At 38.6% G+C, this 15,107-nt stretch overlaps 1 protein-coding gene and 1 long non-coding RNA gene across 5 annotated transcripts in view; one reads left to right on the top strand and one right to left on the bottom strand.

Annotated features, from left to right (window-relative positions):
- DSTYK (dual serine/threonine and tyrosine protein kinase) overlaps positions 1–4,620 on the top strand; it is a 55,803-nt gene extending 51,183 nt beyond the window's left edge. For all 4 annotated transcript variants that reach the window (XM_074222476.1, XM_074222478.1, XM_074222479.1 and 1 more), the window contains exon 13: positions 14–4,620. In XM_074222476.1, the coding sequence (XP_074078577.1) occupies positions 14–201 (188 nt within the window). In that variant the 3' untranslated portion in view covers positions 202–4,620. The remainder of the gene's footprint in view (positions 1–13) is intronic.
- Positions 4,621–6,784: 2,164 nt separating this feature from the next.
- On the bottom strand, positions 6,785–15,071 carry LOC141513030 (uncharacterized). The gene is made up of 3 exons (XR_012475677.1): positions 14,921–15,071; positions 9,820–9,926; positions 6,785–8,037 (listed from the first exon to the last, which is right to left on the bottom strand). It is a non-coding gene; the product is annotated as an uncharacterized LOC141513030 (long non-coding RNA).
- Positions 15,072–15,107: the final 36 nt, after the last annotated feature.

Below are 15,107 nucleotides of genomic sequence, written 5' to 3'. Positions count from 1 at the left end.
TTCTTCCTTTTAGGAGCCCGTCCAGAGCGACTCCCAGTGTTTGATGAGGAATGCTGGCAGCTTATGGAAGCCTGTTGGGATGGTGATCCCTCCCGGCGGCCTCTCCTTGGCATTGTTCAGCCCATGCTTCAGGGTATCATGGACCGGTTGTGCAGGTCAAACTCTGACCAACCAAGCAGAGGACTGGATGATTCTACTTGAAGGCCCTTTTTCTGTCTCATTCTCCCTCCCTCTCTCTTTTATTTTTAAACTCCCTGGTCATAGGAAGAACTTGGTATTGTATACACTATAGGAAGCACTTGAGGGAACTGCTTTTGGCTGTGTAACTTGAGACAACTTCAAACTATGGTGACTTCAGTCTACTGTGAGAAGTTGGATTGTTGTCCTAGCATGTTTGTCCATTCTGTATTTACTCGTGATTCAAACTGTCCCTTTGAGCAAAAGACAGTCTAGGTCACAAATAAAAGCTGAAGAATGGGAGACTTGGCCTTCAGAGCCAAAGCAAATCCCACCTTCTCATTTTTAAGATTCATGATTTTTTCCAAAGCACTGGATGTGGTATTTTGATATCAGTGATATGAAGACACATCATCTGACTGACTTTTGTTCCATCAGGGCTTAATTAGTTTGGTTCCATCCAGTGGTCAGGATAGCACCTCAGAAATGTCAAGTAGAAGTAGTGGAATTTGGGGGAGAGGAAACATGAGAGAAGGTCAGAGGTAGAAAGAGAATTCTGTAGAAATGTCTGGTTCCTGCTGACTGTAACCAGAGCTTCTTGATTGCAGTAGCAGGAGGCCTTGAATTTGTGTGACTTTCAATAAAGTCAGCAATGCTCTTTGCATTGCCAGGTATGTTTACAATTGGGGAGGAGGTTTTACCATTATACCACTAAAGTTTCCCCAAAGAATCCATTCAGTTATTAAACGAGTACCTGTTACTGTTAACCTCAGAGCCTGCAGGTGAGATCTTGTTCTCTTGGTTTTGAGGCTAACTTCAGGTAATAGTGATACTAGGGGGTGGGTTTGGGAGTATCTGGGTAAGTCTATTCCCAGTTTAAAATGTTAGGGTGAGACCCAAGAAATAAGAAACGCCTTGGAAGTCATTGGCTCTTAAGGGTGTTACCTATGTTCAGACCTCCTGGAAAGGTAACCAGTTTGTGTTTTTAAATGTTTGAAAAACAAATCTTTATTTTTTGAACTTAATACACTGACATTTTAAAATCCTGCTTATTATCAAAGATGTTTTAACCAAACTTTCTTCTGCTGCTTGTTCTGTCTCTGTCTCTCTCAATATCATTTGCTAGATGACAAAATAGCAGATGAAAAAAAAAGCACTGTAACAGGTCCATAAATTGGGCACAATTTCTACATATATCTGTCTGATTGGGAGGGTCACTTGCCCCTTTGCAGTTAGGAATGGAACAGAGATGTCCTGGGAAATTTTCACAGTGAAGGTGAAGAGGAAGAGATCTGGTTTTGGTATCTGAAGGACTTTATGGTCATCTCATTTCTACTTAAATCTTGTCTTCAAGCTTTTCTGAACTCCAGTATATCAGCTACCCAACTCTTTCTTTTTAATTAAGAAGAGTAAGGAGGACAGGATTGACAGGATTGGTTGACTAGGATGAGAAGCTCTTTCCTGTCACACTCAGTCCCTGTGTCCCAACAGTTGTAATCTGCTTTGCTGTCTTCTGTTCCTAAAGTGCCTGGAATAGTTTTGCAACCAAGATCTTTCAAGTTGGAAGTACAAAATGAGCAGTGCATGTGTTGCTGGAATTTTCCTAGTTAAAAAGATTGACTTAACTATGAACATACAGCAAAAGGAGAGTGCTAGAACCTAGAGTTTAAAGTCTAGTCTGATCGCCTTTGTAGCTGTCTTGAGCAGGAGCTGCAGTGCCTAACTCCTCACAAGGTCCAAGTATAAAGAACTGGCAGTTGCAATTGAAGACATAGTCAACCATCTATCTTTGAGTCCTTAGGCGTCATGCTTCTTGTATGGACTATATCTAATTCAGCTTTTCCTAGTTAGGAGAGTGACTTGGAACCTCAGCATCTGCTGTTATTACAGGCTGTTATATTCTTACCAGTATTAATACATTTTTCCTTTTCTTATCTATAGATAACAGCATCTTTGTGGTAGAGGGAACCTAAATCTCCATTTAGGGGAAGTGAGGGTTTGTATTTATTCTTTGGAAGTAGAGAATGTGCAGAAAAAGATGAATAACTCAGACAACTGTTCTATGAACTTTTAAAAAAATCCTGTACAGTTTCTGCCTTGTAACTATGTCCCTTTACAGTTTAATCAATTATAATTAGAAGAGGGTTTAAAAAATAAATGTCTAGACTGACTTTAACATTCACAACACAAAACACCCACAGCCTCTGCTGGCCTTAACTCATGGCTACATTCATACACTTCAGTGCTCTCCCTCATACACTGATTTTTTGTTCAATCTAGCCTCTGTTGGTTTGGTCTCTTAATTATATGTTCCTTTTCTAGCACACTCTTCTGTGTGTCTGTGTGAGTGTATGAATGAATATGTATATATGTGTATATCTATACACATGTGGTATATATCTATATATCTATAAATATATACTTGTACATACCTATATGTAGACATTTTTCCCCCTGGGAGCCAGAGTGATATTAAAGGACAAAAGAAATCTGAGAAAAGCAAAGTGCACACTGACCAGGCCAGCCAGAATCTTAAATGCTTGGAGGATTAAACATTCAGCAAGTTTACTATAGGAATGAATGTTTGTTTTTGTTTTTATATTATCAGCTGTTTCCTCATTTTCTGATATCACATTATTGTTGAGGTGAATGATTGTCATGAATTATATTAAAACGTATTGTATTTTGGGAGACACTAGATTGATCAGTGTTACTTATTCCCTAATGCAACAGCAATTCAAGTCTAGACAATGGTATTTTGGCAGGTATTGTGAAGACTTGTATCTGGTCTTGGGTTATACTCATACCCAGCTTAATGAGGACTGTTGTTGGGAGAGGGAGAGAAGAAAAGGAACTGATGGAAAAATTATCCCTTGAGCTGTCTTCTAAATAAAGTAGCATAGCTGGTTAATTTGAGCCTGAGAACACTCACCTGGCCGTGCAACGATCAAGTCTTTCTTGTAAGTCAGTTGAAAGTAAGGAACACTAAGAGGTTAGGAGTCTCAACTGGTAACCTTGCTCTGATTCTCAGAAACACCTTCAGATTACTGAAAGTTGAGGAAGGTTTGCAGAAGGTGCTACACAGGAATTTCTTTCTTACTGTCTTGTTCATAGTGCAGAAATTTGCTCAGTAAACCTTGCACATCTTTGGAAACCAATCTCATTAGGAAGGTGCTAGGTGTTCAGAGACTCCAAAGATAAGAGTCATTTTCTAAAATGTTATTTTCCAGGGGACCGAATGCTGTCCCCAAATTATTTTAAATTTTATAACCTTAAAAGTTTGAGGAATGGGAATGAGAATGCCAGATACATTAGTTAAATGAGCCATAGCTGTTGACTATAGTATTCTGTTCTTTGCTACATTTTAATGTCTGAATAAACGGGCCATCAGAGACCAAATGGACCTCATTGCAGCTTTTAGAAAGCCTTTGTACCCCTTACAGGTAAAACAGGGTGACCCAAATGCAGAAGGGTGGTAGGTGCTCAGCATCTGATAAGGATTATCAGCTGCACAGAGCAATACTTTCTTCATTGGCTTATCCTTTTACACTTAGAAACAGAAGAGGAACTGGTTTCCTTCTGGCACATATGGAAATAATGATAACCTTGTAGCCATGTCTTGGAGAGGACGGGTATTTAGTATTTAATTTGTTTTATACACAGTAATGCCAAAGTCCTGCCTTTTTAGTGTAGGGTCAGCAGCACTCTTCTGGCCACTGAATAGCTGCTTTTCTATCTTTACTGTTTTTTTTTTTTTGGTGGCTTAATTTCTAGATTTGCTGGGAAAATAATTTTTTACCTTTTCTAAAAATAAGAATATATTTTAGTGATTCCCAGTGGGTCTGGAGCTAGGGCTAGGGGAGAACTGGAGGACTGAAAATCCCTCTGGACTTCTAATAGTACTACTGCTCTTAAAGAGGTTTTATTTTTAAATTCATTTATGTGCTTTGTTAACATCCACTTCAATTACAGTAATCATAGGGGCTCTGCGTGTATGTGTATGTATGACATGCACCTGGTACTAAGAAGGCCAACTTGCCACGGGAGCTGAGGGAAAAAAACGGTCAAAACAGTCTGTTGTATAATGTCTTCGTGTAGTGCTTTTTGTTTGTTTTTATCTTAATTTCAAAGGACTGATGTTTATTACAGTGTTAAAAGAAAATGTAACAAACTAAGTGTTTAGGATAAAAGTGCAATAACAAAGACTTTGGAACAAACTCCAATTCTTATGACCTACTTTGTGCTACATCAAGTTCTTTACATAACATTGTTACTGCAGGGCCATATCGTGTGTTTATTTTTAAGAGACGCGACTGTGGGTTAAGACTTCATTTAGTGTAATTTTGAATGGTCAGGTTTGGTTTTTATAGATTATTCTGTATACATGTTGGGATACACCAAACGCCAGATGTGCTGTATAATAAAGGTCACATTAACGTTTTAGGTTTGCTTCTGTCTTGCCAATATTCTTTTCTTGACTACTTGAATGCACTAGTAGGGTTTGGAGTAGTATCTTTCCTACCATTGTTATATTTCTGGTCAATCATTCAGTGTCTTCTAATCAAGCTAAGTACTGGGGATATACATCCAAAGGAGTTAGTCTTGCCTTTGGTGAAATGACTATCTCCAAAGAGAAGAGTAGGCCAGTGTTTCTCATCACCATTAGCATCAGGTTACTCCTCAATACTGGGCTACATTCATTCATTGTGCAAATGACCTCATTAATGCTTTGGGGCTAGAAAATACTGAAAATATAGTTGCCCACCCTTACCCCATTATTATCATTTTACAGATAGGCAAACAGAAACACCAAGGGGCCTGGGTGACTTAAGGCCCAATTCGACTCTAGTGGGCAAAAGTATGTTGGGTGAATTTCTCCAGTGGCTGCTTCCATATTCAGTTCTTCCCCCTCTTCTTCTTGGTGCCTATTTTTCTTGTTATTTCACTATACACTCAACTCCCTAGGTTTTTCCCTGCCCATCACCCTCTTCCCCCCATTCCCTCCTCACCCTTTGATGGGAAACTGCACCTGGGCAACCATCTGACTTGCTAGCTCATCTGATGTCTGGGCTATACCCAGAATGAGGACTAGGATGGGTACATCCCTTGGGTTTTAAAAAAAGCCCAGTGAGTACAACAAACTTTTGAAAAAATTTTTTATATTTAATTTTACAATTTTTTATATACTACTAAAATATTCTGGAGTAAATAAATATAATACCCCCTCCCCCCAAAAAATATAGACCCTCATGAGCAATAAAATAAAAAGGAAAAAATTAAAATTAAAAAAATAATAATAGGGTCAGCTAGGTGGATGGAGCACTGGCTCTGGAGTCAAGAGCTGTGCGACCCTGGGCAAACCACCCCAACCCCACTGCCCTGCAAAAACTAACCCCGCCCAAACCCCAAATTACAGTAATGATGATAATGGGGCGGCCAGGTGGCGCAGTGTACAGAGCACCAGTCCTGGCTTCATGAGCACCCGAGTTCAAATCTGACCTCAGACACCCAACAATCACCCAGCTGGGTGGCCCTGGACACCCCCCCTGGCCGATAATAATAATAATAATAATAATAATAATAATAATAATAATAATAATAATAATAAATGTGCTTTAGTCTGTGTTCTAACATTACTAGCTCTGTCGTAGGTAAGTCCATCATAAAAGCTACTTCCATATTTTTCTGCTGTTGCCACTGCTGGTCACAACTCCCTCCATTCGTACTTCCCCACTACCATACACTACATTTTCTCTCTCCTTTCATTCTGTCCCTCTTCTTAATGTGCTGTAGGGTAGCTGAGTGGTGCAGCAGACTGATCACTGGCTCTGGAGCCAAGAGGCCCTGAGCCCCCATACCACCCCAAGGCCCAGCAACCACCCCGTCCTGTGGTCCTGGGCAGGCCATCCAATCCCAGCCCCTTGCAAGAAGTAAAAAAGAAAATGTGTTATATCTGACCACTCTCCCCCCATGGTCCATCTTCTCCTCTATCACTCACATCCCCCTTCCCCCTGTTCCCCTTCTCTCCTTCTTACTCTAGATGTCTTTGAGTATATATGCTATACAACAAACTTTTTTTCTTTCTTTTTTTTTTAAATTTTTGCAAGGCAGTGGGGTTAAGTGGCTTGCCCAAGACCACACAGCTAGGTAATAAGTGTCTGAGGCCAGATTTGAACCCAGGTACTCCTGACTCCAGGGCCGGTGCTTTATCCACTGTGCCACCTAGCTGCCCCTACAACAAACTTTTTAAGGTAACTTTTTACTAAATGCATGTTTAGTGCTATAAAATTCTTTTCTCCCTGGAATAGAGGCATGATGGTATGTTACAGCCAGTCCATAGCATTTTTTTAAGATGGAAAAAAACCTACCACCACAGACTTTTTTAAAAATTAAAAAAAGAATGAATTTTAAAAATAAATTATATATTTAAAAACTGACTCTTTGAGAAATAATGTAAATAAAGTCAATGTAAAAAGACCCTTAATTTCTGATGATTTATTGAGTGGAAGGAAGGTCAAGGCAATGACAGGCCTGAGTTGGAAGGAACTGCTTTCTCTTGTCTGCCTGGGATCAAAAGCAGAAAATTAAGAAGTTGCCTTAGACAGAATTGGATTTATACATTGTTTTATTGACCATGAACACAAAGCAAAAAAGAAGTCTCCATGGTTAAATGCAGTTCTTATACAATGTGGTCAAGTTGTAAAATTTTGTTAAGGAGTAATACATTAAATTTGTGAAAGAAGTTTAAACATTTACCATTTCATTACTGTTGAATTTCCACTTGGAACTGAAATATTTTAAAACTTAAAGGAAGATTTAAATCTGGTTAAATATTTTTAAAAGGAAGAATATTTGAGAACTATCTTCATTACATCTGAATTATATTTGAGTCTCAAAGTATTATAATCTTAAGCTTGCCATCAAACTGACATTTAGGAAAAAGTAAAAAAAACAGTATTAACAAATTACTTATGAAATGTTACCATCATATTCTGAATTTTTAAATAAATCAGACTTGGAAAATGAGAATCATCACAAGCATTATTTGTGAACCTTTTAGTAATGTTTTCTTATATATGTGATAATTACTGTTCATCAGGTGACTGGTGTTGGGAAAAATTTCAGTTTGGATACATTTGTAGATAGATTACCAAAAAGTGATTTCATTTGGATATTACCCACACAACCACTTCAGGGTCCCTGAAGATGACAATCTGACAGAACTGTCTTTAGAATGAAGATTTAACAAGAACTTTGGAGGATTAAAACTCATTTTGAAATAAAAGTGAAGACAGAATATTAATTTCTCCAAAAAAACAATGCATATTTTACTCCCTTTTCAACTACATTGCAAAGCAGCATTTTCACCTGGACAGTAAGAAAATCAAGCTTAGAAATTGGTTGGTATTTGGTTCTGCTTTTGTAATTACATCTTTAACTCCAAGGACAGAAAAATGAATGAGTTCTCATTCAATAACGACAATTACACTAATTATCTTCAAAGATATTTCACATAACATTTATGTATCTCTTTAAATATAGTCTTATTATGAACTGATTTTATTTCAATGATGAAAATGAATGAAAAATTTCAATTTTACAGTTTAATGAATACACATTCCTGTAAGATTTAATGATCTCCAGGAAAAAAGCAAAAATACTTTATAATAGGGGTAGATATACCAGCCCTAAACAGTAAACTAAAAGTAGTTTTCAAATTGCCTCCTCTTGGTTGTTGGTGTACCTCTAGGACCTCTTTCTTTATTCAGCCTCTGAACTATGCTTTTGTCTCCATCTGCTCATTCTGGGTTCTGTCCTCAGTACTCAAATTTTCCAGGCTCTTCACTTCAGCAAGTTTCACTAGAAAACCAAACCAAAGACTTAGCTTTTCATATTTATTAATTTTTGAAGGGCAATGGTCCATAACCTTAATATCAAACTTTATGAATTCCCAAGATGACCAATTTTATTAATACATATGTTGAGGTACACTGTGGAAGGGAAGCTATCCAATTTTAGCCTTCAGATTAACTGTTGACTATGGAACCATTAGAGCTTACAAGACAACAACTGCCTTCATGTAGATGGGAAGTCCCAGAATTATTTTCTTAAACAGTGTTTTTAAGTTATCTTATATTAATATTTTTGTCATATTCACCCAACTCTGAGGAGGTTCATTCATCAACAACCCTTGTGTTAGAGGCTGTTTTTTTGGTCACAATGCCTTCAAAATTCTAAATATTCTATGTTGGGAACCCTAACTTCATACAGACTTTTTTGGTAGTAGTAAATAAGCCCTCTGAGAGCTGGGTTCCCAGCAACAGAGGGGCTGTCACTTGCACTGGGATATATGAACTTGGAATACTCAACACACACACACACACACACACACACACACACAAACACCCCCCCTCTTATTCTCCCTAGGAAGAAGGGAATGTTTTAGATAGATACATACAGACATTTTATAATTTCAAATCAATCAGAACAAAATTTCAATTCAAATCTCCCAGCTCTAAATCCAGTGCTCTTTATAGTCTTAGCAAAGATCTCTTTTGGCTTTCCTCTCCAACCTTCAGAAAGATTAAGCAGTTTTAAAAGTTAAATAGGAACTATATTGTTCAACAAAGAGGAAGAACTGCTGATAGTGCTGTTCCATTTTTCTATTTCTTTACTTTTGTACCCCCATTTCTTATGCAATAGCCTTTGGGATCCCGCTGACTTGAGTCTCAATCCAATCTTTTCACAGACCTGCTTTATCATCCCTGTTACATTTAGAGATGACAGTGTACTGATTTTATCAAAGCTGACATGGCAGAGCTTCAATGGGAGGCATGATCACACTAACAAGAATAGCCTCACAATTCACACAGGAAAAAACAAAATAGATAAAGAATGCCTATTGTCTAAACCATGACATGCAGTTGGATGGGCCATCTATTAAGATGGACCATCAGTATATATCTCCTGAATGGGTACTGCACAGCCAAGAGAATTGAATAGAATGAGATTTAATTTGGGAAACTTAAGTATTTAACAAGCTCAACTTCACTATGAAACAAAAACCCCATCTTTTTAGCAGCAATATTTTTCTGATGATTATGTGTATGGCTGAGAAGCATGACTTAAGGGCAAAATGTAAAATATAATGGGCACAAATAATCTGTAGCCTACTTACAAAAATCATATAAAGGATATCATCTAGAAAATACATACTTGGAAAAGGAGGTGGACCAGAATGTAGCAAAAAATAGATTTATTGTGTGGTAATAGAATGTAAGAAGATCAGAGAAAGGTCTTCAAGTCATTTGGTATAGAGCCTCTTATGAGTCTACAGACATACTAATAGAACAATTATGTAGGATTTATGGGAGGGAACACATAAGTTATTCAGAGTAAGTGAGTGGCTTTCCAGCTAGCTATACTGCTGGAATGAGACTACATATTGTTAAGATCATAAATCTATTAAAGATAGTCATAATGAGTAAAGCTGAAGCTGTCCTAAATGCTTTTTGAGTATCCTGGACCAGAAGAGGCTGGGAACATTTCATCATTATATGACCTCATCATCCCCACCAAAGACTGGATTAACACCTAACATATGCAAGATTTTCTCTGCTTTATAAGATGCAGTACTATTACCTGGATCCGAGGGCTGGTTGACTTCTTACTGCAGCAAATTGTTGTAGATCTTAGAGGTGGATGAAAAACTCAAGAGAAGAATGCTCATGAGTGTAGGATAACTTTTCCTAGAGGGACAGATCAAAAAATCAAAACAAAACAGAAGGTCTTTGTGGTAAGAAGCAATAGGGAATAGCATTAATGAGGTATACACTATCTGGGGGAAAAAGAAAAACAATAGAGACCTCAGGGAGCCAACTGTGACAGAACACTGACTAGGATTAAGACCCTGGTCCCAGGTCTGGCTCTAGCACTAATCAGTTATTGTGTAGTTCTAAGAAAATCACTCCTCTCTGGCCCTTGTTTCCCTGATTTGCAAAATAAGAAGACTGTAAGGTTCCACTTACTACTACTCAACCACTTAAGTACTGGCCAACTGGGAATAGGAAAAATGAGTAACTGAAAATGGTGAAGCTTGAAGAGACAAGACCCTAATAGAGAAGTTTTTTTAGTCCAAGGGATAAATTGTGATGTAAAATTGCAGGAATGCTTCTCTTTCATTTCAGGATGTTGAAGTCAAATGATTCCTCTACCCTAAAGTAGTTTTAGACTAATTACAGGTGCTATAATGGAGACCCCTTAGAACTGGGTGGAAATAGATGGGTTTCAGGACAAGCAGGGTGTTTGTTCCATCTTCTTCTTCCCTGCTTTTCTCATTCTATCATCCCAATGACTCCTAGAGGTCTTTGCTGTGAATAAACTAATTTCTGAAAATCTTTTTTCTCTTGTCCCTTCCTCTCTAGTTCTACTGCTACTGCTCTACTCAAACCTAATTATCCTTCAACTGAATTATTGCAATTGTCTGCTGATGCTAATGACTCTACTTAGTTTTTCTTCCCTAACCTTATTACACAACACCGTGACCTAAGTAATCTGTTTAGTACCATTTTGTCATTCTTTGGCTTAAAACTTCAAATTCAAAGAAAGGTGGAAAGGACTTTAGAGATCATCTGGTCCAAGTCTCTAATTTTACAGATGAACAAAAGATCACATATCAAAGTTGGGACCAGGATTTAACTTCATCTAACCCCCAGTCAAGGGCCTTTCTACAATTCATTTTTATATCACAAATGAGTTACCAGTGTTCCACATGAGTTGATATGCAAGAGTACTAAATAAATGTGGCTGACCGTTCTAAAATTTGGAAGATGTATTACCTGAATTGAATAGTTTTGAAGAGTAAGAACCAGGGAACATCTGTGATGAGACCTCAGTCCATTTGATTCAGTTCTGTTGAATAACTTCAGTTGGGAAACTGAAGACTTTTTTATTTAACTTTATCAAAAGGGTGGACTCATTTTTTTTTGCTTGGTGACAGCAGAAAGAACCAGGAACAATATTTGGAAATTACAAGGAGGGGCAGCTAGGTGGCACAGTGGATAGAGCACTTGCCTTGGAGTTGGATGGACCTGAGTTCAACTCAGACACTTTTAATACTTAGCACATGCAACTGCCCTTTTTGTTCTTCATTCTTGACAAAGACCATGACATCAGGGAGGTGAAAGCCTAACAAGCACATGATTTGAGTGAGGATGCTGTGTTAAGTCACTAGCCTCACTTTCTCCTCTAGTCTTCTGGGTCCAGTGGCCAGATATGGATCATGATGACCAGAAATGACCCAGGATAATGGCCTTGGTTGAGGAGTTCTTCATTAGTGGAATATCTTTAAGTGAAGACCAAATGACTACTTGTCAGGGATACTGTAAATGGGACTCTGATTCAACCTGGACTAGATGACCCAGAAAATCTTTCTGATATCTTATAATTCTATGGATGGCATTGGGTTAATATTCTTCCTTTGTCTCCTTTCTCCCTGATCTTTCTTTCTTCCTAAGTAACTTGAGCGAAGCTGTTTTTTATTGTTCAAATGAATTTTCCCTAACCCTCAATAATTGTAGTCCACGATCTCATTGCATAGTCATGATGTTATTGTGTCAGTTCTCAGAACGCTTTTTCTGCTTTTTTTTTTTTTTAGTTCAAGTACTTTTGGTATCTATCAGCTTACAAACTCTTTCTGCGAAGCCTACTATTTCTGCTGTAGTGTGTCCTTCTCCAGGCTCATTCCTTGTGATTCCAGGAGTGGTCTAGAGAAGCTTGTTTATTAGTTAACTTGAACAAATGAAAAAATAGTTGATATGAGGGAAGACCCATTGGAGGAGCCCTTTGAAAGGAGTCAGCACACAGCACATTGTGGCTATTAAATACTGAAGAAATAAGGAGACCCCCGGTTGGGTGTCTCTTTCCATATATAATGATACTTTATATTTTTACGGTGCTTTAAAGTTTACAAAGGACATTCCCCAACCCAATAGTCAAAACTTATGCCATCAAAAAAGAAATGCACACAAACTATCTTAATATAGTGAGGAAAAAGGGGTAGTCAGGTGGCTCAGTGGATAGAGCACCAGCCCTGGAGTCAGGAGGACCCGAGTTCAAATCCAGCCTCAGACACTTAATAATTACCTAGCTGTGTGGCTTTGGGCAAGTCACTTAACCCCATTGCCTTGCAAAAAACCTAAAAAAAATAAATATAGTGGAAAAAATTCTGGACACTGAGTCAAGACTTTTGAGTCCTGCTACTACTTACCACGTAGCTTTGAGAGCAATAATTAGACTATCAACCACAATGTTGTAAGAAAGTACTTTGTAAACCTTGATATGCATTATATAATATGATCTAATTTTGATATTGCTTCATCAATATTTTCTATCACTAGGGAAAATAACTTTAAAAAAACTGAAAAACTTCTAATTTTAAAGATGTCTTGCTTTATATTTAGATTCTGAAAACTGTCTTCCTGTAGCAAATGCTCCTAGTCCCACACTGCTTAATATGAAAAAACCATAGAATTTAAGATTGAATAGCCATCATCTAGTCTAATCCCTTCATTTTATAGATTAAAAAAAGAGGTTTTTGCTCAAAGTTACAAATCTAATCCATTTAAATATTTGAAAACAGGTTTCACATTTACTATTTTCAGGCTAAACACACCCAATCTTCAGGAAGAATAGTTTCAAGGCCACTCACCATCCTGTATTCTCTTATGAGATATTTCAGCTTATTAACAATGATCCTTCTTAAAAAGCAATGCCTAAAACAGAACCCAACATTACAGAAGGGGTCTGACCAGTGTGATGTAGTAGGATGATCATCACCCTTATCTGGATGTTAGTGTTAGCTTGTTGGGCTTCCATATCCCACTGTGGTTGTGGATCCCCTAGAAAGAATCCCAAAAGCTTTTTCATAATAGCCATTTTATATGTACATCTTCATTATTCTCTGCTTGTGCTGTTGATTTTTTTTTTTACCCATAAAAGTATTTACATTCATCCCTAATAAATGTGATTCTGTTAACTAAATCCATTCCTTCTGCATATTGAAATCTTTTGGGCCACTTCTCACAATCAGTTTATTAGCATGTCTCCTCTTTGTGTTGCACAGATTTGCTAAGTCTGCCACTTAGGCCTTCATCTTAAATTACTAAGAAGAATATTGAGCAGAACAGAACAAGGAGAGATCTCTGGCAAGGATCCATTAATCAGCCCTCTTTGAGTTGAGTTATTCTGAACCTGAGCCCTCATTTCTCCATCTTGCCTATAAGGAAATGAGAAACTTAGTCAAATGCTTTACAGGGTTCATGATGTCCATCTCATTCCATGACCAAAAATGGAAATCTGAATAGTTTGGTACAACTTGTTCTTTAGTCATTTCATGCTCACTCAGGATCATTTTTTCCATTTTCATGTGATCACAAACCATTCCTTTAATAATTAGTTCTAGAAGCATATCAGGAATTAATGTTAACCTCCCAGTCTTGCTGTTTTGAATTATTTGGACATTCTGCTTATCACTCATCTTTTGGCACCTAAGTCTTTCTCTTTCATTTTCCAAAGTTAATGGCTAGCAGATTAGTTATGTTTATCAGTTATTTCAGAATCTTGTGGTATAGTAGTCCCAGACCTTGTAACCAAAATATCCATACTTTGTGAAAAAACTATTCCGTGGTCCCCAATCAATCGTTATTTACTGAAGGCCTGATGTAGGATATCTGTCGTCTCTAATGCAATTTGTCATTTAATTCTGTAAATCACATTCCACTTCTGTACTAGTATTTAGAAATGACACTAATTTTGAATTTAGGACCTGGTGATTTTGAATTTAGGACCTGGCTTGAAGTCCATCTACTATGGAATGAAGGAACAAATTATATTATATGATTGTGATGGAACACTACTGTGCTGAAACAAATGATAAAAGAGATGGTTTTAGACTTGTATTAACTGATGCTGAGTTAAGTAAGCAGATCGAAGAGAACAATTTAGTTAACAATATTGTAAATACATCTTTGAAACTATGATCAAGATGACGGACCTACCACATTTCCAGATGATTCATGATGAAACAGCCTATCCATATCCAGATACAGAGGTGATAAATTAATGAGTTTAAATGGAGGCATGCTGTGGTATTGTGATTTTGTTTCTGGATATGGATAATGCAGTAATTTACTTTGCTTGATTACTTTTTTGAGTGTTTTAGACACGTCTGACTTTTATCCCTTTTAGGGTTTTCTTGGAGTTTAGCAAACAAACTAGAATGGTTTGCCATTTCCTTCTCTAGCTCATTTTACAGATAAGGAATTGAGATTTGCCCAGGGTCGCATCTGAGGCTGGATTTGCACTCAGATCCCCCTGACTGGGTTGGCAAGCTGCTTGACTATACCGTTTGTATTAGGGGTTTTGTTTTTTGCTTGTTATTCAGTGGGTGAGAGGATGTGGATATGACGATAAAATAAAATTGGTTTTTTCTTTCTTTTTTTTTTTGCAAGGCAATGGGGTTAAGCGGCTCGCCCACGGCCATCTGAGGCCGGATTAGAACCCAGGTCCTCCTGACTCCCCGACACTCTCCGACCTCGACCCCCGGCTCCCGAAGACAACGGACATTGGCCCCCCCATGCGGGGCTCGCTGGCGGCCACGGCCCCCGCCCCGGGGGCTCACGTGGGGGGCAGGGGCGGCTCCCCGGCTCCGTCCGCGGCCCCTCCCCCCGGGCCCTCTCCTCACCGGGCGATGCTCCGCCCGAGCGCCTCCGCCTCCGGTCCAAGCGGCTCCTGGGCGCGGCCGCGGCGGGAGCTGCAGAGGAGGAGGCGGGCACCGGCGCCGACACGGCCCGCTCTTCCTCGAGGGGCGAGCCGCGAGGCGCGCAGGGCACTTCCGGGAGCCGCTCAGCCCCTTCCGGGTCTTTCCCCCT

This window comes from Macrotis lagotis, chromosome 2, assembly GCF_037893015.1.
Source record: "Macrotis lagotis isolate mMagLag1 chromosome 2, bilby.v1.9.chrom.fasta, whole genome shotgun sequence".
Classification (NCBI taxonomy): Eukaryota; Metazoa; Chordata; class Mammalia; order Peramelemorphia; family Peramelidae; genus Macrotis; species Macrotis lagotis.
Note: the sequence above shows the minus strand (reverse complement) of the source record. Positions and strands in the feature narration are given on the sequence as shown.